The 25,079-nt window shown below is 53.0% G+C and overlaps 10 protein-coding genes across 10 annotated transcripts; 4 read left to right on the top strand and 6 right to left on the bottom strand.

Moving 5' to 3' along the window:
• Positions 1-1,810: 1,810 nt before the first annotated feature.
• Positions 1,811-3,920, top strand: Padi3 (Protein-arginine deiminase type-3; the record flags this gene model as incomplete). The annotated part of the gene is made up of 2 exons (XM_037321471.1): positions 1,811-1,972; positions 2,034-3,920. The coding sequence occupies 2 exons, from the start codon at positions 1,811-1,813 to the stop codon at positions 3,918-3,920; spliced, it is 2,049 nt and encodes a 682-aa protein (XP_037179667.1).
• Positions 3,921-4,119: 199 nt separating this feature from the next.
• Positions 4,120-4,868, bottom strand: PRDX1 (Peroxiredoxin-1; the record flags this gene model as incomplete). The annotated part of the gene is made up of 2 exons (XM_037321470.1): positions 4,120-4,660; positions 4,762-4,868. The coding sequence occupies 2 exons, from the start codon at positions 4,866-4,868 to the stop codon at positions 4,120-4,122; spliced, it is 648 nt and encodes a 215-aa protein (XP_037180031.1).
• Positions 4,869-5,427: 559 nt separating this feature from the next.
• On the bottom strand, positions 5,428-6,661 carry JLP1-4 (Alpha-ketoglutarate-dependent sulfonate dioxygenase; the record flags this gene model as incomplete). The annotated part of the gene is made up of 4 exons (XM_037321469.1): positions 5,428-6,067; positions 6,126-6,193; positions 6,244-6,318; positions 6,389-6,661. 4 exons carry the CDS (start codon positions 6,659-6,661, stop codon positions 5,428-5,430), a joined length of 1,056 nt encoding a protein of 351 aa, XP_037180030.1.
• A 675-nt stretch (positions 6,662-7,336) lies between these two features.
• Positions 7,337-8,911, top strand: CGCA056_v006217 (Pantothenate transporter liz1; the record flags this gene model as incomplete). Its single annotated transcript, XM_037321468.1, has 1 exon — positions 7,337-8,911. One exon carries the CDS (start codon positions 7,337-7,339, stop codon positions 8,909-8,911), a length of 1,575 nt encoding a protein of 524 aa, XP_037180039.1.
• A 141-nt stretch (positions 8,912-9,052) lies between these two features.
• Positions 9,053-13,483, bottom strand: CGCA056_v006216 (Uncharacterized protein; the record flags this gene model as incomplete). Its single annotated transcript, XM_037321467.1, has 9 exons — positions 9,053-10,394; positions 10,446-10,560; positions 10,612-11,131; positions 11,184-11,964; positions 12,015-12,088; positions 12,142-12,377; positions 12,439-13,095; positions 13,147-13,368; positions 13,426-13,483. 9 exons carry the CDS (start codon positions 13,481-13,483, stop codon positions 9,053-9,055), a joined length of 4,005 nt encoding a protein of 1,334 aa, XP_037180038.1.
• Positions 13,484-14,240: 757 nt separating this feature from the next.
• CGCA056_v006215 (putative transporter) lies at positions 14,241-16,014 on the top strand (the record flags this gene model as incomplete). Its single annotated transcript, XM_037321466.1, has 5 exons — positions 14,241-14,462; positions 14,521-14,652; positions 14,708-14,948; positions 15,004-15,615; positions 15,668-16,014. 5 exons carry the CDS (start codon positions 14,241-14,243, stop codon positions 16,012-16,014), a joined length of 1,554 nt encoding a protein of 517 aa, XP_037180037.1.
• Positions 16,015-16,149: 135 nt separating this feature from the next.
• CGCA056_v006214 (uncharacterized protein) lies at positions 16,150-17,117 on the bottom strand (the record flags this gene model as incomplete). Its single annotated transcript, XM_037321465.1, has 2 exons — positions 16,150-17,010; positions 17,085-17,117. The coding sequence occupies 2 exons, from the start codon at positions 17,115-17,117 to the stop codon at positions 16,150-16,152; spliced, it is 894 nt and encodes a 297-aa protein (XP_037180036.1).
• A 1,418-nt stretch (positions 17,118-18,535) lies between these two features.
• On the top strand, positions 18,536-19,789 carry fap2-5 (L-saccharopine oxidase; the record flags this gene model as incomplete). Its single annotated transcript, XM_037321464.1, has 1 exon — positions 18,536-19,789. One exon carries the CDS (start codon positions 18,536-18,538, stop codon positions 19,787-19,789), a length of 1,254 nt encoding a protein of 417 aa, XP_037180035.1.
• Positions 19,790-19,865: 76 nt separating this feature from the next.
• DES-2 (Gibberellin cluster GA4 desaturase) lies at positions 19,866-21,011 on the bottom strand (the record flags this gene model as incomplete). Its single annotated transcript, XM_037321463.1, has 1 exon — positions 19,866-21,011. One exon carries the CDS (start codon positions 21,009-21,011, stop codon positions 19,866-19,868), a length of 1,146 nt encoding a protein of 381 aa, XP_037180034.1.
• A 2,292-nt stretch (positions 21,012-23,303) lies between these two features.
• Positions 23,304-25,007, bottom strand: xyn1-2 (Endo-1,4-beta-xylanase 1; the record flags this gene model as incomplete). Its single annotated transcript, XM_037321462.1, has 1 exon — positions 23,304-25,007. One exon carries the CDS (start codon positions 25,005-25,007, stop codon positions 23,304-23,306), a length of 1,704 nt encoding a protein of 567 aa, XP_037180033.1.
• Positions 25,008-25,079: the final 72 nt, after the last annotated feature.

Here is a 25,079-nt window from a genome sequence, read left to right as displayed (position 1 = left end):
TCACACATACCACAACCAGCAACCAGCTCTCATCACCATTGTTTATGTCAGAATCACTAGTATACCAACCTCTTTTCCAGCGCAGCCATGGACCATTCAACAAGCACAACCGAGATCGTCTCCGCCCAATTAATAACCGCGATCCTTAGTGGCCTTGCCTACAACTCCATGACCCAATCATCAGGACTGATTTGCGAAGCTGACGCCGACGTGGGCTACCCTCTTCGTATATCTCCTGTCATCTGCATTATCGACGCGATCAACATCATGGGTCACTTCGCGTGGTACAGCCGTACTAAAGAATCCCTCTACGAGGCCATGAAAGCCCTGCTAGGCTGGCGATTCAAGTGTCAGCATCACGCTGAGCTACGAGATGCTTCGCCCACTGGCTCTCCCAAACGAATTCTCAAGACAGTGGTCTCCAAAATTCTGCCGCGAGTCATCACCTCCTTCCCGCCAATCTGCACATTCATCAAGATTTGCGGTTCCGAGGGGCTTGTAAGGACAAAAGTCATTGCTGTAGCGTTCGTCTTCTCGTTCTATCGTTTCCGAATTATTAGTCGTCTGGCCTGCGATGATCTGGCCTGAGATGATTATCTCAATTTCCGAACCGAGAAAGAACCCCCAGTCGGGCGAGGATCCCCAGCCCAACGAGAATCCCCAGCCCGACAATGATGAACATTCGCCTTACTTGGTAACCTACTCCTCGATCGCTCTTGCGGTCATTTTCATGCTGTGGTTCGCATCTGCGGCTGCCCAAGATTGCTGGGGGCAACCTCATCACACCCAACCTCAGTGGTTGGCCAAGACCACCGGCATGCTGGGCTGCCCGTTGGCTGTATCCGCGCTCCTCTACTTGTACTACGGCAACATTGCCGATATAAAGAACAGACTGGAGTCAAGTTTGATACTGGTTGTACTAGTGCTCCTGACGTTGGGCTCTTACCTCATGAGTCAACTGGTTCCGTCTCATACATCTTCAATTATAGCCCAGTCTATCACGGCCATTATAGCTGCGACTTAGTGCGCGATTGCGATGTGGTTCGCCGCGGAGACATTGGAGTCTTTGAGAAGGGTGGCGGCCAATTCTCACGCACGAGAAACGGTTGAAATGTTCAACGCGTGGTATTTCTTCTGTCTCAATTTCGCCACAGCACTGATTTATTACATGTATAGTTACAACCCAGCTGGTACAGCAAAGCCCCACTGGGATTGGGAAGCATGGCTGGGCTGAGAGTAAACTTCATAGGATAGACTTCTAGTACAAACAATTTGGGAAGAATGGCTGGGATGAGAGTAGAATTCGTAGCATAGACTTATAGTTCAAACGCATTAGAGAGACTTGCCTAGACTCTTCAGTTTTCTCAAGCCTCTGCGAATGACCAAAACCATGGGTAACGGGTAAGGCTTGTGTTATCTCATGCCGTCAATTGCCGAGTCGAATGGAACATGAATGGTAGCTGAAAGCTTTCAAAAATTTTACTTGCTTCAATGCCGTCTTCCACAGTCTATCATCGTCGAGGGACTAATTGCCTAGTCATGTCAAGGGCCGGTTAATTCGATGGGTGTCGACTCGGTCCAGGATCTGGGCAGCAATTCAAGCGGGGAACCCCACCTAAATCTCTTGGCCACGAAATCTTCCCGATCTGGCTTAGCGGGCCACGATCTATGAGTCGAGATGGCCTCAATGACTGCGGGTTTTCTCCAGCATGAATGCGCGGTTTCCTTTTCTTTTCTAAATTTCTTTGATAACGGCAATGATATCAATATTGCGGTGGGGAGGGTACCATACGAGGTAGGATCGCCAATCATGGCGACCGCATTGAGGAAACAATATCGAATCAAAGGCGACAATGAGGATCGCGAAGTCCGTAAAGTCCACCTGGACCTGTCGCCCGCGGGCACCGACGAGCTTTTTTCCAAGCCAGGAAGGTCTGTATGGTCGGTGATGGCGGTGCTCATGGCGTTCCTGGTGAGCAAAGAAATCACTATAAAAGATACTCAACTTCCACGGCAAGCTGAGAACAAACCAGGCACTCTCTCTCAAGCTCACATTCCCAGACTGGTCTTCAATATCCATAATACCCGAGATGCTTCTTCCGACAAACTTGGCGACCATCGCCATGGCCGCCCTCCATCTGGGAGCCGCCACCGCCCAACGGCCCGTCATCCGGGCAGACACCAACCGCGACGGCGCCGTCAACGAGGCCGATGACATTGACAAGGCGTTCTGGACTCCGGCACGGGGAGCGATCTTTCTCCCGAACGTCGGCGATTCCCTCCGTCGTTGCGCAAACACCGATCTGCAAGGCAACCCCCTGAGCAACCATGAGCTCGCCTCATGCAACGACGCCTCCGGCCATCTGCTCCTCGAGCCAGGCTTGGTCGCGCCGTTGAAGACCGCCCCGGTAGATGTCTCGGATGATGTCTTTGCCCATATTTATGCTACCCCCAAAGCTGCGGCAAAGAGGGTGCGCCTATTCGTGAACGACTTTCCCTCCCGCGCCAGCGAAACCGCCGCATGGAGGCTCGTCGACCCTGAATTCATCTTCAACGCCACACAACTCAAAAACGGCATCTCCCTGGGCATCGACGGCCGCGAGTTTGTCACAGACGCCTCGGAGTGGGATGGGAAGGTCACGGTCCACTTCGACCTCCACGTCAACACCACAGTCCTCTCCGACGCCGTCGAGCTCAAAGTAGCACCAGTCCTCACGCACCACCACCTCCAGCGCGTCGACACCCTCATCAGCACCGCCGCCAACGACTCCGACCCCGTTCAGCTCGAGTTCATCCGCCAGCTCGACGCAGGCCGCGCAGCCGCCGGTCTGCAGACGCCGCTCTACCTCTTCAACCAGAGCAGCGACATTTGGGCGCAGGACTTCATCGAGCCGGCGTACGCCAGCATGCCGGGCCCGGATGGCCCTGTCTCGATCCGCATTATTCTGCGGTCCGCGCAGTCGACGCGGACTGGCGGTCGTCAGGTGTTTGAACAGTTGAGGGGTAAGGGCGTGGGCGGATTCCAGCCTGAAGGGGGCCGTCGGGGTTTTGGACATCTTGAGATCAACTCGTTTGGTAACCTCGAGACCATCCCGCCGTACACCTCCAAAAGCGGCATCAGGTACCCTGTCGGACGTACTGTTCATGGCAAGCACTTTGAGAAAATGCCTGCGGAGTCGATGACGAAGTTCCTCGATGGGCAGGGGTTGCAGAAGCCGCTGATGCTTGAGACCGGGTGGCTACTGATCGGGCACGTCGACGAGTTCGTGCAATTCCTGCCGTCTAACAACACCGGTCTTGGGTTCACTATTGGCATCGCGGATACTGTCTCTGCTCTCGAAATCCTGCGGAATGCATCTACTGCAGGCCACGGCGGGGTGCGGGCCGTGTCCTTTAACGGCAGCCTCGATAACGCGTTCTCGACTTCTGCGGAGGAGTTGGCGACGACAATCGACCAGATCCTCGCCAACGAGACGTTCCACCAGGTGAATGCCTACGCCCAGAAGCACATCGACGCCAACCTCGAGACGCTGCTTTCCGAAATCCCGCTTGCGAGAGAGCATGTCGTTCGGGTCCCGGTGCTCTTCAAGGATCTCAACATGGGCCAGGGGGTCAGCCGCTCCGACGACGGACTGCCCTCACACACGGACACGGTGATGGCGGACGAGTTTCTGGTGGCGAGCTTCAGCCCTGCTGCGATCAACGGGATTGTGCTGGGAGAGCATTATTTGAGCCCCAAGCCGTGGGGACCTCTGGTTGACGGGAAGGATCTCTTTGAAGAGAGAGTGAGGGCGGTGTATGGTGCAACTGGTATGGATGTTGGATTCGTCGACGACTTTTTGTCGCACCATGTTGGGCTTGGAGAGATTCACTGCGGAAGCAACACCCTCAGGGAGACGGATGTAAAGTGGTGGGAGTGAAGAATCACCCTGGATATAGCCAATGCCTGTGTGGGAGAGTGTGCAAGCGCACCTATTTTCGCATTGATCTAGGTCTAGACGTCTGAGCGTTTGCCAGGTCTTCTACCTGACATCTAAAGCCGCCCTTCTAGTTCTACCTTTATACTTCTAATTCTTTTTACTCATAATACAAGTCTAACACGCTGTTATTCCTCCCAGCTTAATCAACGCGAAGTCTCTTGGTGCCGTTACCGTTGGCGTGGCCGTTCTCGCCGTTCTGCGCAGCAAAGTACTCCAGGGAGCCCTTGGGGTCGGCCTTCATGCCCTTGCTGCCGTTCTGCCAGCCGGCGGGGCAGACCTCGCCGTGCTCGTCGGTGAACTGGAAGGCCTCGACGAGGCGGATGGTCTCCTCGACGTTGCGGCCGACGGGCAGGTCGTTGACGGTGATCTGGCGCAGGATGCCCTTGGGGTCGATGATGAAGAGGCCGCGCAGGGCGACGCCCTCGTCCTCGATTAGCACGCCGTAGCTGCGCGAGATCTTGTGGGACTTGTCGGCGACCAGGGGCAGCTGCAGGTCGTCGCCGAGGCCGCCCTGCTTGCGCGGGCGCTCGGTCCACGCGAGGTGGGAGAAGTGCGAGTCGGTTGAGACGCCGAGGACGGTGGTGTTGATGGCCTTGAAGCGGGGGAGCGCGTCGTTGTACTGAATGATCTCGGTCGGGCAGACGAAGGTGAAGTCGAGGGGGTAGAAGAGGAGGACGACCCTGTGACGGTGCATGTTAGTTATCTGTCTTTGTGGCGGCACGGGGGTCGTTCGCTCCCTGGGAGACACGATGTCTCGCAAGGTAGCAGGAGAGCTACTTACCACTGGCCGAGGTAGTCGGACAGAGAGACGTCCTTGAACTCACCACCCGGGAAGAGGGTGGTGGCCTTGAACTCAGGAGCAGGGCGCTGGACGAAAGCGGTAGACATTGTGACGGTTGTTGGTGGTTTTAGTGTACGGGAAGATCGTGGGGAGAAAGTTGGGGAACTGTGGAATGTGGAGGAGATTGATGATCGTGAAGGAGAAGAGCTTCAACAGCGTCAGGGGAGGAAAATTCTATTCAATTATCTGTTACAGGAAGCTTTCCCTTATCATGGGTTGCCCGTGCGACCATTCGCAATCGGGACCCATTTCGTATCCACTGCTTGTCTCCATTTACCCCTTTGGCGTGTCGCGATTCAGGGATGACGTGACTTGTAGCTCAATGCTTCGCGTCATTGTCGCGTTAATTAGGTTTGCTTTTTCCGATAAAGCGGCGGGTTTGCCAGCTGAAGAGGTTGAAATCAGACCATGGCAACACGGATGCTCCAATGATGTTTCTGCGAGGCCTGCTTCACAGTTTAGGCGGTGCAATTGAGCTTCGAGGGACATGCATATACTTTGGTGCACAGGGTATTCATCCAGACAATAAGTTCGCTATCTCCAAGAATGTCAATTGCTGGACCGGGCCGTTGAACGTTGCAATCTATAGCTATCGTCAAAGTCAACCTAATCAGAGCCTCCCACCTTACCATCTTCTTCCCGGGCCGGTCCATGCTCTCCAGGGAAAGCCGGTTCCGGTCTCGTCCCGTACGGAATGATGCGGACCATGTGCCGCCTCTCTCCGTCCTGGAAATCCGGCACGGCGGTATGCGCCACACTCCGTTGATCCCACACCACAACCGTTCCCTTCTCCCACCGCACCCTGCAGCTGAAGTCCAAGCTGCGGATGTGGTTGTGCAGGAATCCCAGCAGTGCATCCGACTCCTCGGGCAGGAAACCTTCCACCTTGCGCGCGATGGTCGGATTGACGAATAGGCTGGGCTTGCCGGTGACCGGGTGCTTGATGACGAGGGCATGAGTGGTAGAGACTGCTTCCTTGAGGGCCCGCTCCGTGCCGACGCGGGCAACCTCGCCCACGGACGCGGAGGTGTGGAAGAGCCGGAGGGGGTGGAGGGTCCGCCGGAATGCGGGGGAGAGAGCGGAGTAGGCGGCGGTCAAGGAGGTGAAGGCCGTGTCGCCGCCGCCCGAAGCCGGAGACTCTAGGACCCAGAAGAACGTGGTTGATGGGACATTTGGGGTGAAGGTTTGGTCCACATGCCAGAGGTCATAGCTCGTGCGTGGACCGAGAAGGTTTCGCAGGTTGCCTCTGTTGGATGTAAGTTAACGATGCCCTGAGCTGAGATTTGATGACAGGATGAACTCACGCCTTTTCATCTGCGTAAACGACGTGGAATTCGGGGCTGGTGCCCTCTGGATAGCCCATCGTCGGGTGCTAGAGCCGTGGTCAATTTACGAGCTATGTCGCATCACTTCAGCACTGACTTGATGAAGTGGCCCGTAGTGTCGGACAATCTCCTGCTGTCTGTCGAACCCCACGTCGGCAAATTCTTGATCTCTCTATCATATTTTCTCATTAGATGGAAGACTCTCAATGAGACAGTTGAGTTCGAAAGTCGCCTTGACTCACAAACACGAGCACACCCCTCTCGGCCGCAAGCAACGCGACCTCATCGAGGCCGGCGCCGGACAGCTGGCTCAACTGGACCCCGCGGATCTCAGACCCAACCCGTGGGGTAATATTCTCCACTTTCGCATCCTGAGTCTTGAAGACGGACAGTTTGTTGGACTTCTTCGCTCGCACCCCAGGCTCGTCTGCCTCAAAGAATGGGACGTCAATGGTCGGCTGAAAGCCATCGGGCCGGGTGGGCAGGTAAGCTGGGTAGAGCGGCTGGGAGGCCATGATGAACTGACTCGGCCTGAAAGGGACAATTTCTTGGGGTGTTGCTGTACACTGGCGATGCTAGCACGTCATTGTCCGGCGCTCTCTTGCAGTATATGTATTGCTATCCTCGGTTGTCACTAGATTGTGACCGAGTCGATGTTCTCAGCATCCTTTATCGGGGCCACCCCGATGAATCTTTCCTCGTTGGACGCCAGAGCGACCGATTCTCACCTGGAAATTCCATTGAGTGACACGTTCGGCGGGTCCCCGACGTTGACGGCATCACCCGTCGTGATGGCGACATCGTCCGCCGCAGCTAGGAACATCCATGAAGCGCTAGTCGCCCTCCCCGGCTGGAGAAATTCTAGCGGCCAGACCCCCCTTTCTGTGACCGAGAAAGAAATTCAGCCCGGACAGAGCAACAAACACAGATGGCCTCAATTCCACCATTGACATTGGCGATGCTGTAATTCGCGCTCAGCAAGTTTTGAACGCGTCAAAGATCGGGACGGTCCGACTTCACATCGGACTTGACCCGCTCGGTGTGGCTTCGCTGAAATAACGAGGTAGCCTGAAATTATTGCCTCGAAGCATATGCTGTCTTCATGGGATGCTCATAAAGGCAGACTCTGATCCGCCATAGAAACTGGTTCTGTCCAGCATCAGTTGGCGAGAAGAACGACAGCCATCATCATGGCAACAACAACGGAAACTCTGCCTTCTGACACAGAAGTGACGCCTTCCACGTCAACACCAGCCCTGTCGTCAACATCGTGGTTGTCGAGAGTCCACCCCTACTTCAAGGATCCTGAGCACGTCCTCGTCCTCAAACTGGACATTCTCCTGCTATCATGGGCCTTCGTTGCCGGTCTGATGAAAGATATGGACCAGTCCGCCACAACAGCAGCCTACGTGTCGGGCATGCAGGAGTCCCTATCGCTCTACGGCAATGAGCTGGTCGAGTTCACGACTTACTTTTCCATCGGCTACGCTCTCTTCATCGTCCCATCCCAGCTCATCCAAACCCGCGTGCGCCCATCGCTCTGGCTGCCCTTCTGCGAGGTAGTGTGGGGTGCCATTACACTTGCGACTTTTGCCGCCCGCAACGCAAAAACGGTCTATGGCCTAAGATTCGCTCTGGGCGTTTTCGAAGCTACGTCTTGGCCGGGCATCGTCAACCTAATCTTCAACTGGTACACCCCCTCGGAACTTGGCAAGCGTCTCGCCATCTTCGGTGTAAGCAGTGTCGCTGGGAGCATGTTCCTGGGCATCCTCCAGGCCGCGTTATACAAGAACCTCAACGGAGTACACGGTCTCGAAGGATGGCAGTGGCTTTTCGTCGTGTCGGGTATCATGACGATCGTGTGGGGCCTGTACGGGTTCCTCGTCATCCCTGATGCGCCGACGACTACCAGAGCCCTGTGGCTTACCAAAGAAGAGCGCGCCCTGGCCGCCTCTCGGATGGCCAAGTCAGGCACGACGACGCAGGAGATCATCAAAGGCAGGGCTCTCTGGAACAAGGTCAGAAAGCTCCTCACCTCACCAGTGGCGTATCTGTTCCTTGCCGCCTATCTCCAGTTTGCGTGGTCGCAGCGCGCGAACTCTTACTTCCTGCTGTATCTGAAGGGTCTCAAAGACGGGGAGGGCAACGCGCTGTACTCGGTGTACACCGTCAACCTGATACCCCTGGGCGGCTACGCCATCTCCATCGTGTCGAACATCTCACTCAACGCGCTGAGCGACTGGAAGAACTGGCGTTGGCAGGTTGGCGTCGGAGCCGCACTCCTACAGCTTGTTGCTACCTCAGTGTTGGCAGCTTGGCCGGGAGGCCGCGGCACGATCATGACATTCTATTTCCTGACGTTTGCGACGGCGGCGTGGGGATATGCTCTGCTCGCGTGGCTGGCTATCATTCTGCGCAAAGAGCCGGAGGCGCGCTCTGTGATTGTTGGTGTCGCCGTGACGTTGGTGTACGTCGGCCATGCGACGATTCCGCTCCGAGCATGGCGGACCGCGGACTCTCCGCGATATCCGATTGGGTTTCCGCTAGCAGCGGCATTCAGTGTGGGTAGCATCGCGGCGATGATGGGGATGTATTGGTATGTGAAGCGGTATCCTGACATTCTTGACTTTGGACTCAACTGGAGGGCCATCAAGGAGGCTGGGGATAGCGTCGCTACTCTGGACAAGGTTGAAGTTGATGGGGAGAGAGATGAACAGGGCAAAGGCGAAGAACACATCAGAGTAAGCAAGAGAAGCTCGTCTTGAAAGTGCTCGTTGAAAGCACCGAGCACTTTCAAGCACGAAGGGGGTTAGACTCAGATCAGAACGGTTGAAGGAATCAATACCGTTGCCATCTTGTGACAGTCTCGGTCTATTATTATCACTGCGTGTGCCTATACAAATATTCTACGATGAAGCGTCTTGGGCAGCAGCGAACGTGTGAAGACTGCCAGTCGCTCTTGCATACTCAACCTTCGCCTCCCAAGGACCGTCAACGCCATTGGTTCCGTTTATCTGACTGCCTTCGTCTCCGTCCGGAATTCCCCAGCCACCACCTCCCGGAGTATGGATGACACATCGATCTCCGGTCTTCATATCGACTTGGCCTCTAGGCCCGATGTTGATCCATCTTTCTCCGCCATCTTCCATCTTCTGAACCCAATAGTTCGCCCCCGACTCGCCATTCTCACCCCCCATCATGCCGTAGGGCTGGTGGACCCGACGCTCCGAGATGATGCCATATGTCAATGGCGCGCGGCACTCAAAGTCACGCACAATTCCGCAACCACCCGTGAACTTGCCTCGTCCGCCACTGCCCTGTCGAATTGAGAATTCGCGGATCAATACCGGGTATGTCTTCTCAATGATCTCGATATCCGTGGTACGGGTGTTCGTCATGTGGATTTGGACGGCTGATGCACCATTCCATGTCGGACCGGCTCCTTCGCCACCACAGATTGTCTCTCCATATCCGAAGCCAAAGCCCTCGCCGTTGTTGGTCGTCGCGTCCGGCGAAGCAGCGGGGTCGAGCGAGTTGCCAAAGAAGCCGAAGCAGTTCATGCAACCTTGCGATCCGGAAGCTGCTCGGAACGCCTTGAGAAGGAGGTCGACCAGGCGCTGGGAAGTGAGAGTGTTGCCGCAGCAGACTGCTGATGTCGGGCCAGGGTTCAAAAAGGTGTTCTTAGGGATGATGACCTTTGTCGGAGTGAGACAGCCTTGATTAAGAGGGATGTCGGATCCAATCAGGAGGCGGAGGGTGTAAATCAGAGCCGAGTAGGTAATAGCCGGTGGCGCGTTCATGTTGGATAGCATCTCACACGAAGTTCCCGTGAAATCGAATGTGCCAAATCCTGACTCGTCGATAGTGATGGAAACCTGCATGCGCGAGCCGTTATCGAGATAATCCACGGCCTTCAGGGGCTTGGACCCGAATCTCTTGTACGCAGATAGGAGGTACTTCCTGACGGATACTTCGGCATTCTCTTGGATCTTCGTCATGTAGAAGTGCACAACAGGCTTCCCGAAGTCTTCCATGAGGGCTCTGATGAGACTGCTACCCTTGGTGTTGGCGGCGACCTGAGCCTTGAGGTCAGAAAGGTTGTCGGGAAGACGACGAGAGCCGCTGCAGCCGGGATGGTTTCCTGGGGCGAGGAGGATTGAGATGATGCCCTCCTCATCAAAGGTGCCGTCTCGGATGAGGAAGAATGACTTGATCGCAGCACCTTCTTGCCAAAGCTCGGTTGAATCACTGCTTTTTGTTAGTGTGAAAATACGATGACATGAATGAGAAAATCCTTACGGTGGCATGGAGTTGCCCTTGGATCCGCCAATGTCCAAGTGGTGGCCTCTCGAAGCTGTGTAGAAGCAGATCGTCTTTCCATCTTCGTCAAAGACCGGATTAATGACCGTGATATCTGTTCAAGTCAGCATATAGTCTCAGAGGGCCCAGAATCCGGGTGACTAACCAGGGAGATGAGTACCACCGGCCTCAGGGTGATTCGAAACCAGGACATCACCTGGGCGCAACTTTCCATGGTGCAGCTCGTGCTGGTACTTGACGGCATAGCTCATGCTTCCCAAGTGAACCGGAACATGCGGCGCATTGGCGACCAGATCTCCATCGGGACTAAAGATGGCACAAGAAAAGTCCAGACGCTCCTTGATGTTGAGCGAAAGACTCGTCTTCTGGAGAGTGCGGCCCATCTGCTCTGCAATACTCATGAAACGGTGACCGAAGATGCTGAGCTTCACCGGATCAACCACAAGCTCTCCGTCATCTGCTGGCTTGTTCTTATTCACTTTGTCGACGACATCGATGACGACGTGAGAGGTGAGGATCTTGGCTTGAGAGCCAGGGACGACGACAATGGTCTGCGTGCTGTCGATGATGATCGCTGGTCCGGCGACGATTGCGCCCGGCTGCAGTGTGTTGAGGCGGAAGACTTTGGTTGCTTGGAGCCCGCCTTCAGTGAAGTATGCGTTGGTCTGTACATCAGTTAGTGACAGCTTCGAATGAAGACCGTGGGAGGCTGCCTACGGTGGTGTCCTCGCCCTTGGTGACGGCGCTGAATGACAACGACTTCAATTCCTCTACGAGCCGATCATTATCTGTGCTAGACTGTTCGGCTTTACCAATTCCGCGTACACGGATGTCGTCCACATGGACCTTCCTCGATCTGGGAAAAGTGAAAGACAATTCTCGGAGATGCTCCCTCTCCAAAGCCGAGAGCCAATCGCCATCCTCAGGTTGAAGAATCATGAAGTTAGTATCGGTGCCGTTGTATCTGAGATTAAGATACGGCTCGTGCTGAATAGAGGCATGTTTGATACCTTGAGAGAGTAATCCGTCTGTTGCCTTCTTTTTGAGGTAGTCGATCCTCTCATTGAGTCTGGGAAGGGACTCATCAGACAGCATCTCGGAGCTTGGCTCCTGCGCCTCTTGGACCACCTCCGCCAGCGCCATTCCGTATGCCGAGAGAATGCTTGAATACTTGTGAACGACGATGCGGCCGATTCCGAGCTTCTCCGCGATTTCACACGCATGTTGTCCACCTGCACCACCAAACGTTGCAAGGTTGTGGTCAGCGGTGACGAAACCGCGGGCCTCTGTAAGGGCTCGGATGGGTCGACTCATCGACTCGTTTGCAACGTCGATGAATCCGACTGCAACTTCGTAAGGCGTCATCGAGCGTCCCGTATCAGCATTGATCGTCTTGGTCAGTTCTTCGAATTTGGCGGCGACGATCTCAGAATCCAACGGCAAGTTCTCATCGGGACCGAAGATGGCGGGGAAGTAGCTTGGGATCAGGCGTCCAAGGCTTCACAAGGTTAGCGCGTTAGGAAGCATCATTTTACGCGGGCGACTTACAAAAGGTTGGCGTCAGTCACAGTGAGCGGGCCACCTTTCCTGTATGAAGCTGGGCCTGGGTGCGCGCCAGCACTCTGTAGCAAGTTAGCTGCCGAAGCAAAGCGGTGGTTAGAGGAGAAGCTCATACCTCAGGTCCGACCTTGAAGAGCCCGTCACGCCAGAACAGCATGCTGCCACCGCCTGCAGCAACAGTGTTGATATCCAGCTGAGGACTTTGGATAGAAACGCCGGCGGTGGTGGATTCGAAGACATGTTCCAAGGATCCTCCATAACGGCTCACGTCGGTGGAAGTTCCACCCATGTCAAAGCCAACAATAGGGGACTTGCCGTCGTACGACGTGCGTGCATGACCAACCACTCCTCCTGCAAGGAAATCAGCGACTATCTTCAGAGAGCTGAGTGATTGTAAGAGCATGATACTCACCAGCAGGACCACTAAGAATGCCGCGCAACCCACTGAACGCCTTGTGGCTTACCAGCCCACCATCGCTCTGCATGAACTCACATGAGATGTCATCAAGGTTACCGTCCTGGAATTGTCTCGCAAATCCATTTACGTAGCGGATGATCTCGGGAGTGAGGTAAGCATCAGCCGACGCTGAGCTTCCTCTTGAAATCATCTTGATCATGTTGGCGCCCACGCTCGATGACGTTGAAACATGCTGAAAGCCAAGATCGCGTGCAATATCAGCAACCTTATTTTCGTGGTCAGGATACATGTAAGAGTGCGCGAGACAGATGGCCAGAGTTTCGATGCCCTTGGACCTGATGTCCGAGAGCTTCTGACGGACTTCATTTTCATTCAAGGGCCTGATGACTCTTAGAATGTCTCCCGTGATGCCCTTGACGAACAAACCAGGCGACTCCTTGGGCTGGGTACGAGCGGTCTTGTAGACATCCTCATCGTACGCTTCTACCGTTAGGCGTTCTGAGATTTCGATAACTTCGTCATAAAGAAGCTCTGGCTTGCGGATGCCGAGATCAAAAAGTTTGGGCCTGGATTGGTAGCCGATGTCGAGGAGGTCGCGGAACCCTTGCGTGACCACAAAGGCATGTCGGGTTCCTTTCCGCTCGAGGAGTGCTGATTACTGAGTTAGTCGAAATAGTTTCTTGTAAAGCTGCAGCTGCTCACCATTCGTCGCGACGGTAGTTCCCATGCGTATTGAGTGAATTAAATCTTTAGGAATTGGCGACCGACGAGGGATGGTTGTGCCAGACACCATCTCTAGAACCCGCCTGATACCTTCGGCTGGCGCATCATCGTAGTTGCCGGGGTCGACAGATAACAGCTTCAACACCACATCGGGCTGTCCGTGAATGGACGCCCAAACATCTGTGAAAGTGCCACCGCGATCTGCCCATGTAATGTTCAGCCTGTAGTTTTAGCGGCGAAGAACAATTGCTGACTTACCAATCGCGAAGTTGATGCTCTTCGGCTCAATTGTGCGAATAGCTGTTCCAACAGCCATCTTTACGTCTAATGAGAGATAGTAACTAACCGACAAGAAATCGATGTTACAACATACGACACGAAAGACCTCATAAGAACCTCATAAAGTTATATGACACACAACCTTCGGATCCATCATCACCAATCCGGCAGAAATGGCTAAATGCCGATGTCGCAGATTCGATCGGCGAGTGCTCCGGCAACCATTATACCCAAATGCATGATGATATTGGACACAACGGACGCCCGTCGATTCGACCTGCCACGAAGTCATGCACCTATCAGTCAGCCATGCACTATGATAGGTGATCTGCAGTCTGTGCAGCTTAGTCGATAGCGGGGTAAGGGGAAGCCAAGGGGGGAGATATGGCCAAACTCCTGTTCTCCAGCCTCGTCGTTTAGACCTTCCAAAGGTAAGAGTCCTATCACAGCTCTCGTCTCAGAGCAGCACGTCACCAGGTGGATCCATGCATGGTAAAGTTGCAGCGCGGGTGATAAGAACCCAGGGCTGATGCGGTCGACGATAAACGCCCGATCCAACCCCATGCTAGTCGGCGACGCTGACCCTTACCCGGTCGGAGATATGGCTAGTGATATGAAGATGGCCAGTTCCAACAGCTGCCTCGCCAGGTCGAGAAGGACCAATGTCTAGCTAAATACAAATGATCTCCCCCTCATTAGCATTTTGGTCCCAGCATAAGTGTTTTTGAATTGCTTTTAGACAAAACCAATTATTGCAGCAACATTACTGAAAACGAAAGTGTCAAAACGGCATCATGGCCGAGAAGAAAGATGGCCCGGCAGAACAACCGGATATCAACGCCATTCATCCGAGCTCCTCGAATGTTCAAGGACAGTCTGAAATAACCAAAGCGCCACAAGATGGCATCCTTGACGAGGCCGCCGAGTTCTTGGCGAACGCGAACGATTATCCGCCAATGACCCCGGAAATTGAGAAGAAGATTGTCAAGAAAATCGATGCTTGGATGATTCCACTTGTGAGTAAACTTGTGTCCATTCAGCTTGTGATATAGAGCTGACGTTGAACGTGCACAGCTGCTGTTTACCGCCACCCTCGGAGCGGTCGACAAAGTCCAAATGGGAACGGCATCTCTCTATGGCTTCCAAACGGATAATGGGTTTGTTGGACAACAATATAGTTGGCTTGGAAGCGTTCTTCCCTTGGGAGTAAGTTATACAGTGGCCGCTGTTGGATATGCAGCTGCTAACACCAGCTATTTAGCAACTGATCGGATATGTTATCGCATCTTACCTCGTCCTTCGATTTCCACCCGCGAAGTTTCTATGCGCCGCATCCTTACTCTGGTCTCTTTTGACGCTTTTGCATGCACCATGTCGGAGCTGGTCCGGTTTCATGGCTCTTCGATTCTTCATGGGCTTCATCGAGGCTGCCATTTCCCCGTCATTGACGATTCTCGTCTCGAGCTTTTACACGAAGAAGGAACAGCCCCCAAGGAACGCTAGTAAGCAAAGTGTTGGTTCCATGACCAGAAGAGCTTACTGACGTATCACTCGCAGTTATCTTCGCGTACTTTTCCTCGGTTTTCAATGGCTTCTTCGCATGGCTAGTCGGCAAGATCCCGGACTCAGCCCCTCTTCTCAAATGGCAATATTTATATCTCCTGACCGGAACCATCAACGTTCTTTACTCGATATTCATCTGGTTCACCCTTCCAGACAGCCCCATGAACGCCCACTTCTTGACCGACGAGCAGAAGTACTACGCGACCAAGCGTCTCGCTGCTAACCGCACTGGTATTGCCAACAAGGTCTGGAAGTGGGATCAAGTTTGGGAAGCTTTACTGGACATCAAGATTTGGATCATTTTTGTTTTCAACATTTTCATCAACATTCCAAATGGCGGCCTTGTCAACTTTGGCAGCATCATTATCAACAACCTGGGTTTCACTTCCCTGGAAGCTAGCCTCCTGACCATGCCGTTCGGCGTTTTGGCTACATCTAGCGCCTGGGCGTTCAGCTATCTGGCAGCTAGATGGCATAACCGAAGAACGCTCGTTGCCTGCATTGCGCTATTGCTCCCCATCCTTGGAACGGCACTAGTTCACGGGCTTCCGAGAACAAACATTGCAGCCCAAATGGTCGGACTCTATTTCATGTATTTCTACTGGCGTAAGTGTAGCCGACCCAGGAATTCGTTCTCAATGTCTAACAATTAGTGCAGCCCCGTACGTGGTCGGCATCTCTCTCCCGCAAGCCAACACCGCAGGACAGACCAAAAAGGCTGTCTGCTTCAGTTTGGTTCAAGTTGGATATGCTACTGGCAACTTGATTGGACCGCAGACATTTATCTCAACCCAGGCACCGAAATACAACGGGGCCGTCATTGCGATGCTTACGAGCTACGTTGTCAGCATGGTGTTGATGCTGGCTTACTGGCTGGTGGCGCTCTTGGAGAACAAAAGGCGTGACACGAAATATGGCAAGCCGGAAGCGGTTCACGAGGGAACGGTTGACGGGTTCGTAGATATCACGGACAAGAAGCAGAAAGACTTCAGATACACCACTTAACAGGGCGCTTTCTATAGAAAGATATGGGTTCCATTGATAACGAAACTGGAACGTCATGGTTTTGGCAGAGCGAAAGTTGATCAACAGACGTTTTCGCTGGCTAATGCGATACATTGAGACTCGTTATTCGATGTTTTATGCGAGACTAATGGTGTCGTACCGACCCGTAAGTATCGACCAACCTTGCTCCGCATTACTCGTCTCTAGATCTCGTGCTTTCCAAACATCTTCTATAATACGCCTGGCCTTTCTAACATTGCCTAATTGCCTTGTTTGCTGCAATAGGTGGAGTTTCTCCAGAATCATCCGCCGGTCTTCGTCTGAATCAGAGCGAATACCAAGCGTCGCGACAGTGAATAGAGGCCAAAGAAGAGTATTGGTGCGAAGGGAGATCTTTGGAATGATCTCTAGAATCTGGGTCGTGAGTCTGAACATGTGCGGGTGCGAAGGGTTACATCCGTCGATGCGGGCATACAGGTACATCAGACCCGTGAGACGCTTCAGCTCAGAAATCCACTCCGACTCGTGGGGTTCATCCGAGAAAGACTTTGCTTTTGCGCCTTGGGTTGAACGGTTTTGCATTTGATGCAGTTCCCTCTCGATTGAATCTCGCTTGCCGTTTTGAATGGAGACATCCCCTTCAGGGGGACCTTGGTCAATACGGCTAGAGGTTTGGATTGGTGAACTGTTGGCTAGGCTCGTGATTTGAGAGAGGAGATCAATGAGGCGTTTTGAGCAGCCAGTCAAAGTCATAAAAATGGACGAGTCGTACCCGTCAATGAGATTTGACAGCTGACTTGCCGTGTGTGGCACAGTTGCTGCGTCTGGGCTAGCTGTGAACGCAAGGGCATCGTGGTAGACAAAATATGTGGAGGCGAACGCATACAGGCTGGAGGAGAAATTGTCGTCTTTGAGTTCATGGCAGATTTCCGACATCAAGAAGGATCTGGCAAATGTCGCATGGATTTCCCATGACCGAGAGCAGTCGTGCAGGATCTGTGACGAATAGTTAGTTACTTGTTCATGGAGACAGTGTGGCGTTATAGAGAACGTGACATTGGAGATCGTACTTCGAAGAAACACATCATCAATGTTGACGCCATGATTTGCTGGGCCAATGCTTTTCTCAAGGTCCCGTCGATTGTCGATGAAGAGTATTCAGATATTGTCTTTCTCAGAGAAAATAACGCATGGTCTCGGTAGGTCCAAATACTCCTTAGGTGCCCCGAATGCCTAAGGACTTGCATTTGGTGTGCTGAAACAGCAAGGATACTTCGGTATACAGGTCCTCCTGGCGATGCCGCAGCTATCCGGAGAATGATCTGCCGATAGGGGTTGATGCCATCTTTCAGGACACAGCGTGGAGCAATGAAATCATTGAAGTAGTTCCACAGGGAAGCTTCTCCCGTTGAGAAGTTTAGTGGAGAAAAGCTTCTCGGTATCGTTAGGTCCGACGAGCTTGCATTAAATGAAAGCAAGCTGCAGGTTGTGGCAGGTGATCTGGAGCGGTTATCTGGATTATGGACCCATGACTCGGTAAGAATCGTTGAAACCTCTTCAAAGTTTTGCCAAGTTGTGTTGAGAAACATCCACTCTTCAATCAAGCTGTTGTAGGAACAAGGTCGCATACAACTCTTCAGGCGGTCCCCATGATTCGGTTGCCGTTGCCAGGAAAGCCGCATTTCATAATGGCAACTGAAACCTAGTCTCTGGCAGTGGCTGCAGATGGGTCGCTGTTCTGTGGATTCCGATTAGCCTCATCAGCAGCATAAAGCCTTGTCGATTTGCATACCAGGACATTTGACGCGTCGCTCTGGATTTGTATAACAGTTAGTTCATGCTGCATAGTCTCTTGAACACGGCAGTGTGACATGAACCCACCTCGGCACTTCCAGCATCCACTTCTCACGCGAAGTTCCCCATTCCGGCGCTTTCGAGCTCTTTGTTGTGCTGAAGCTGGCATAGTAACTCTGCTGGTGAACAAGTGTCAATGTTTTTGGTAATGAGACGCAACTCCACCACGTGCAAAGATCACCAAATGTTCATACGCTTCTGGACGGGGTCACCCAGAATTGTTTGCTGTGTAATTCGATAGATAGGATGAGATGATAACGGGAATAAGAGATGGCAAGTCGAATTGACGGCATCATCCCAGTTGGCTAATCGCTACCCCGCAGATACGGATGCTGCCCGTAGTGGAGATAGAGACTGATTGGAGGACATCGGCGTCGGCGTCGGTGCGACTAGGCCGATTCCAATACAGGGTCTAAATTGCAGAGAGTTACATTAGTGCTATTGAGTCGTTGTTTCCACTTCTCCGCGCTTCAATTGGAAGTGTCCCGGTTGGGTTTCGCATGACTCCGGCGTAAGCCGCAATCGGGAGGTATCCGACGTCGGAGGTGTTGCCCTCGGAGTGGGGACGTTGTCGCGACTCAAAATAGGCACTCCCTCAGTGAAGACTGTCAAGTCTAGTCAGTTCTCCTATTCTACGATCAGTCTCGATTTCCGAATATTTTTGAAGATGTCAAGTCAAAAACCGTCAATATTGATCATCGGCGCCGGCACGTTTGGGCTGTCGGCGGCCTATCATCTCACCCGAGCCGGCTACAAGTCCATCACGATACTTGAAAAAGGCACAACAGTACCATCCGAGCTCTCAGCAGGAAATGATGTCAACAAGATCATTCGTGCAGAGTATGAAGACCCGTTTTACACCGACCTAGCCCTCCAAGCCATGGAAGAGTGGACAAACAACCCGACATTTTCCCCGCACTACCACCAGACCGGATATCTGCTGGCGAACTCGGCAGCGGCACCCGAAAAGACCAAAAAGACCTTGGCAAAGTCTCTTGAGAGCATCAAGACGCACCCAGCATGGGCCAGCAAGATTGACGCCATCGAGAGCCGCGAAGACATCTCCAAAGCTGCCCCCGCCTTGGATGGCCCGATGGAAGGATGGAAGGGCTATTTCAACCGCTTCGCTGGGTATGCACATGCTGCAAATGCGCTGAAGTCGACTTACGACTATGTGAAGAATCAAGGAGTGGAGGTCCACACTGGCGATGAAGTTGTTGCCTTTGAGTACGACGGCGATCGGTGCGTTGGTGCTCGGACGGCATCAGGAAAGCAGTTCACCGCAGACAAGACCATCATTACGGTTGGTGCGTCACTGGGAAATGTCCTTCCGTCTGTCGGCCGACAAGTCACAGCCAAGGCTTGGAGTGTACTTCATATTCAGCTTCAGCCGGAGGAGGCCGAGAAGTTGAAAGGCATCCCGGTCACATACGCGCGCGACCTTGGATTTTACTTCGAGCCAGAGCCGGGCACGGGTATTCTGAAGTTCTCGCCCAGTGGCGGAGGATATACCAACTACTCTCCCACGACTGGGCTTTCCGTGCCTCCCATCGACAACAACTTCGTGAGCGAGTCAGACGAACAAAAGATTCGTCAGCTTCTTCGAGAAACTCTCCCAAGTTTGGCAGAGAGGCCTTTCATCAACAAGCACATCTGCTGGTGTGCCGATACCGCAGACTCTGACTATGTCATTGATGCAGTCCCTGGAAAGAAGGGGCTGTTCCTTGCCACTGGAGACTCTGGGCATGGATTCAAGATGTTGCCTGTGGTTGGAGACTGGATCAAGACGCTGGTTGAAAAGGGAGAGCAGAGCATCCCACGTTGGAAGTGGAAGGAAGGAAGCGATGCCGGCAGTAATGTCAGCTGGAGGGCAGGCGAAGTCTTGGATTTGAAGGACGTCGGGTATACGTCTAAGTTGTAATCCATTCTCGTTCGTCTATTAATAGTTCATAACCCTGGCCCCTTTTGCCCCGTTGATCACTGACCCGTGTCTTGCTTCACCAGATGCACCAAACCCTCAGCTCGCAGCTTCGCCGAACCGGCTCCTTTTCTGTCCCTGATATGTAGAAAGCGCTATGCGGGCATAACAGCGCAATCTCGTCATCTCCCTTTTCTTTGCGAACCAAAGCCTCGCTGTCGTAGAATTTGATCAGATAGACCTCCTCTGGAGATTGCCCGCTGAGATAACGCCAGGCATGCTCTCGGGCCTCCCCGTTTTCTCCGTCTTGGAATCCAGAATCTCTCCTTCCTCCATCCAATGGCCTCACCATGGCATTTTGACTATAGTAAAATGGGACGCATCCCGGGCGCTTGCGATAGGTTCGTGTTAGTGGAGCGAACTCGACGTCTTTCGACACTGGTAAACTCATATCCATAACCGCCAACGGATCACGGTGGACAGTTTCGAACGGGCGCCATACGCTGAAGAAAGCATACCGCGGGCCTTCGTAGTTGGCGCCATCCCAGTCCCAATGGCCACCCTTCGGCAAGGTTGTCTCTCCTTGCACTTCTGGGCCTAGTCCAGCCTCCGCAATAGCGCGATCCTCGGCCTCGATGATCTCGCGTCGCAGGCGGAAGAACTCGGTACGCTCTTTTGGTGATGTACACTCTTCGTCCGCTGTATCGTTCTCCGAGAACCAGTTTGACTCCTTGATGGCGCGGAAGTGCGCACGAGCACCCGCCGGTGTATGATCTGCGTGCGCGATATTGAATGGGGCCAAAGACTCGATGCTGAACCCAATCTCTGGATTCATACCAATTTCGGACCAGCTCGGCATGTCTCGGATGGAGTGTTTTCGCACCACCACGCACCTTGCTCCCAGAGTCTTTCTCAATAGTTCGGTCATAGCGGGATAGTATTTGTTTGTCATATACTTGTGGTTGTGAACCGAGGCCGACGAGGGAGATATCGGAAGAGGCTGGCGTACGATTTGGAAGCCATTCTTCTCGTGCGTGTAGCTTGAAAGCGGTGAAGGTAGGGATCTTAGGTCGGTTACCGGGACTTTATATGTTTTGTTATCAGGGGAAGTACCCTCGATGATCGTGAGGTCGTCGAGAGCGGGAATCCCAGAGCTGTCATAGTAGCTGAAAGAGCCCAACACCTGCTGCTTCTTCAAAGGTGTCGCTTGCTCGTAACTTCCCATCTTGATTTGATACTAGATGATTTGTTTGTATGGCTGTAATTCTTCGTTGATCTGAAGCAAGTCTTACGGCAAGGGGGGAAGGACATAAAAGCAGAATTTTCACCTGAGCAGTATGGGCATTGAGCATACGTGGATTTTCATCCGGAAACGTTACTTAGGCGAGGTTTCATGCATCCAAACTATCTGGGGTCTGGCTGTTGAGACTGAGCCTAACATGATTCAGTCGGTGTAGAGAAATGCCTCTCATGCTACCCTTCGCATCTGTGCGCGCCTATAGTTTTCAGCAGCGAGCACCACCAACATACGACATTGCGTTGCTGCATGCATTAATCCGTCTCTACCGTTCATCCACGTAATACCATGTTGACTGAGTTTTCAATCGCCCACGTGGAAGCCGCGGAAAGCGCCGCGATGCACATGCATCTTGTGTGATGATGTGATCCTGGCGCAGACTGCCCCATCGCAGGTCTTCACTTGTAAAACCTGGTTTGTGAGCTCGCCGGAGATGTGGCAAGTCATGTGACAGAGATGGGCCACAAAGGATGCGTGTCATGGTGAATACCAACAAATGGGCACCTTCCCAGGCAATCTTCTCATCATCGGCAAAAACAACGTGGAAAACATTGATGCGCAGCAAACGATGGGATGAACTGTGTGCGATACTAAGGCGCCAAGGTTCACGGATTGCGGGAAGCTTTCACAATTCTGCCCAAGCTAGAGCTTGTAGCCGAGGATGTCAGCTGAAGAACATCATATGGAAAACTGAAAGTTGAAGTGAAGCTTGGCCCACACTAATTGAGTTCGATAGCTAGTCTCAACATACGGGCTGCTCGTAATGTGCGAAATTTCCCATTTGGCCTTTCTCCAAGCGTGAATTTGCAGTGTATGTATTGCAACTCCTCATGGCATGCGATGATGATTAAATAACCAGCTGGCACTTATTGCTGAGCGAGAAGTATGCCTTGTTTCTCGAACAGACCTCGACTGGCATCCCACCAGAATAACCAGCTCGCGAATTGACTACAACGCACCTGCTACATGGACGGGGTTCGCTTTGAAGATTGACGGCCTCGCTACTCGGTTCTTGAAGAAAGGGCTGAGACCAATAGCAACGGCACAACTGTTTGAATATCTGAAGTTGATGATGCCGGCTGCCACGTCAACTACGAATTCATGACAGCGGCGTCCTGGCAAGAATGTAGAATTGTGATAAAGAATCTCTGGATGGACCTTGTTACCATGGAACACCTGTTGGGCTTCTTCCTGTCCCCGGTCACCACAGATGGAACTCAGTCGCTCACTTTGGGCCCTTGCACCATATCCCTCGCCGTCGACCCATCTGCCAACATATCAGAAGCGAACAAGGACTCTCACCAGAAGTTCGAGACGACCTTGAACGACCTTGAACGACCTTGAACGACAGCCAGCTCAATTTTGAGAGCCTTATGCTTTCTCCAAATGTCACAATCTTCACCTCGCGCGAGGACACCCCCAACGAACTCAACGGCGACCAGTTTTTTGCACTCGTCATCCAGCTGCAGAAGTCGTTCTCGAACGTCCGCTTGTCCCCTCAGGTGATTTTCGGATCTGGCGATTGGACTGCGTCAGTAGCTCGCCTCAGCGGGAACCTCGCGAATGCTTTGGCTGTTCTGGCTCCCCGACTCCAAACGCTGCAACCAATCAAGGCTTTGACTCTTGGTTCTACACGATTGCACGATGGAAGGATGGCAAGATCACCCACTTGAAGTTCACAACCGACGTGCTCGGCATTCTCAGTCAGGTTCAGTAGACGACTGGCAGACGGGATGCATCGGTGATTCAACATGGTTTATTACACTGCTTAGGCGAGACAAATTAGCTAGATTGGCACTATCAGAAGCCATATGTAATGGGATCAAGTTTCATTTATCAAGAATGTTTTCAATACACGAAGTTTTATCATCAGGATCGTGAGACCAGCGAAGATGTATCATGGACGTATGGTGGAATTCGCTACACATGTAAAGATCGTGTTGATTGAAATACACTGAAGCTATTCACATTGTAGTTGACGTCAACGCAAGCACCTAGAAGCTCTGCGAGGACTTGAGAGTCTCATCGACAGCTGCAAACCGCGTTTACATTGCCATTACTGGCTTCAGTACATGCAAGAAAAGAAACAAGGTCTTTATGAAGATGAATGTTGGTGTATTAGTTTTGGCGTTTGAGATTCCTATGAATATATGACATACTCGAAACACCTAGGAGCTCCAGGATGCTTTGTCCAAATACGTGCGAAGTGTCTCGAGCTCCCTAGAGGTTGGCAACGTTGCGCTTCTTGCTGCGACGGCGACGATGCTTTCTCTTGCAAGGGCCGACCGGAGCGGAGGCAACAGGGACGGAAGCCGAGAGAGCAGCGGGCGTAGTCGATGGCACAACAGTAGTCGTGAAGGCAGCAACTTCAGTCGTGAGACTACCGGTATTGGCAGGGCAGTTCGTAACAGTGGGTGCACACGAGGTGACCGTGTAGATGTTGGTGGTGTAGACAGTGGAGATGATGTAGCCGTCGTCCGTGGTCACAGCACCTCCGGCACTCTCAATTGGAGTCGGGACAGGGACATTACTGTTGGTAGCGCCACCAGTGCTAGGGATTGTAACACCGGCACCGGAAGTTATGGTCGGAAGAATGCCACCAGAGATTGTAGACAGAGCCCCAGATGGGCCGGTGGCTGTGGCCGTTCCGTTGGGGTAGATCGCCGTAGCGTTCAAGGTCGGGATTGGGGCAGAAGAGAAAGTGATCGGTGTGGCGGACGCGATGGCGCTGGAGTTTCCGAGGGACGTGGCTTGAACAGCAGATGTGCTGTTAACTGCAATAACAGATGAAGTCTTCGAGGCATTAACGGAAGAAGTTATGCCGGCGCTGCTAGTCTTTGATGTGATGGTGGGAGTGGCAGTGGTAGCAATCGTGGAGGAAGGCTTGGTAGAGGAGGCTTTCGTGGCAGCAGCAGCGAGAGCAGAGAAAACAGAAGAATATGCCGGCTTGGGGTTGAAGTTGTTGTCAAACAAGCATGCGCCGCCCTGTCCGGGGAAGGTGCCTGGCACCCAGCTGTATTTGTCTGTCCAATCCCAGATAGTCCAGCCCACGCAGCCTTCGACGTTGAGACAGGCGTTGATCACAGAAACATAGGCCTCAGCCTGGGACTGGAGACCGGCGCTGGTATACGGCAAGCTAGTGAACTTGACATCCACCTCGGTGTACGCAACATCCACCCCCAGAGCCGTGAAAGAGTTGGCGACGGACTCGAGATCCTCTTGGCTTGGCATGCTGCCAACGATAAAGTGCCCCTGCAGACCAACGCCATGGATGGGAGCACCAGCGTCCTGAACGTACTTGACTAGCTCAATCGTCTTCTGTTGCTTCGCATTGGGGTTCTCGATATTGTAGTCGTTGTAGTACAGCTTGGCCGCGGGGTCGCTAGCATGTGCCGTGTTAAAAGCGAGCGTCAGATAATCGAGGCCAAGTACGGTGTAAAACACCGTGTCGCGGTAGTTGCCTGAGTCGTCGATAGCCTCGTTAACTACGTCCCAAGAGTAGCACTGCCCCTTGTAGTGGCCAACCAGGTTCTCGATATGTGTCTTGATGACGGCCGTCAACGAAGCCTTGTTCCAAGATCCGCCAGTCAACCAGGAAGGAATCTGGGAGCGGTACAGCAGCGTGTGGCAGCGGAGGATCTGGCCATTTGCTTTCGCGAAGTTGGGCACGACGTCGGCATACGTGTACTGGAACTTGCCTTGCGTAGGCTCGGTATAGTCCCACTTCTGCCCATTCCCAGGAGTGATCTGGCCGAAGTTCCCCACGACGTTGGTGATGGCAGTGTAAGACGAGTCTGAAAGTTCGTTGTTGTCCGTGGCCGTTCCAAAATACTTTTTTCCTGCTGCTACAGCAAGAGAGTGTAAATCGGCAGAGGCATAGTCCACAAGGGCCAAGGCCGCCAACGTGGCGACGGAGAAGCGCATGATAAAACCCGAGCCAGATGTGTTGAGATTTGGTTTTCGAATGAATTCTGATTGTCTGGTAATGACGGCAGG

The sequence above is a fragment of the Colletotrichum aenigma genome, assembly GCF_013390185.1.
Source record: "Colletotrichum aenigma strain Cg56 chromosome Unknown KSG_Cg56_contig04, whole genome shotgun sequence".
NCBI classification, from domain to species: Eukaryota; Fungi; Ascomycota; class Sordariomycetes; order Glomerellales; family Glomerellaceae; genus Colletotrichum; species Colletotrichum aenigma.
The sequence above is the reverse complement of the archived record's forward strand: the minus strand, read 5'-3'. Positions and strand labels throughout refer to the sequence as shown.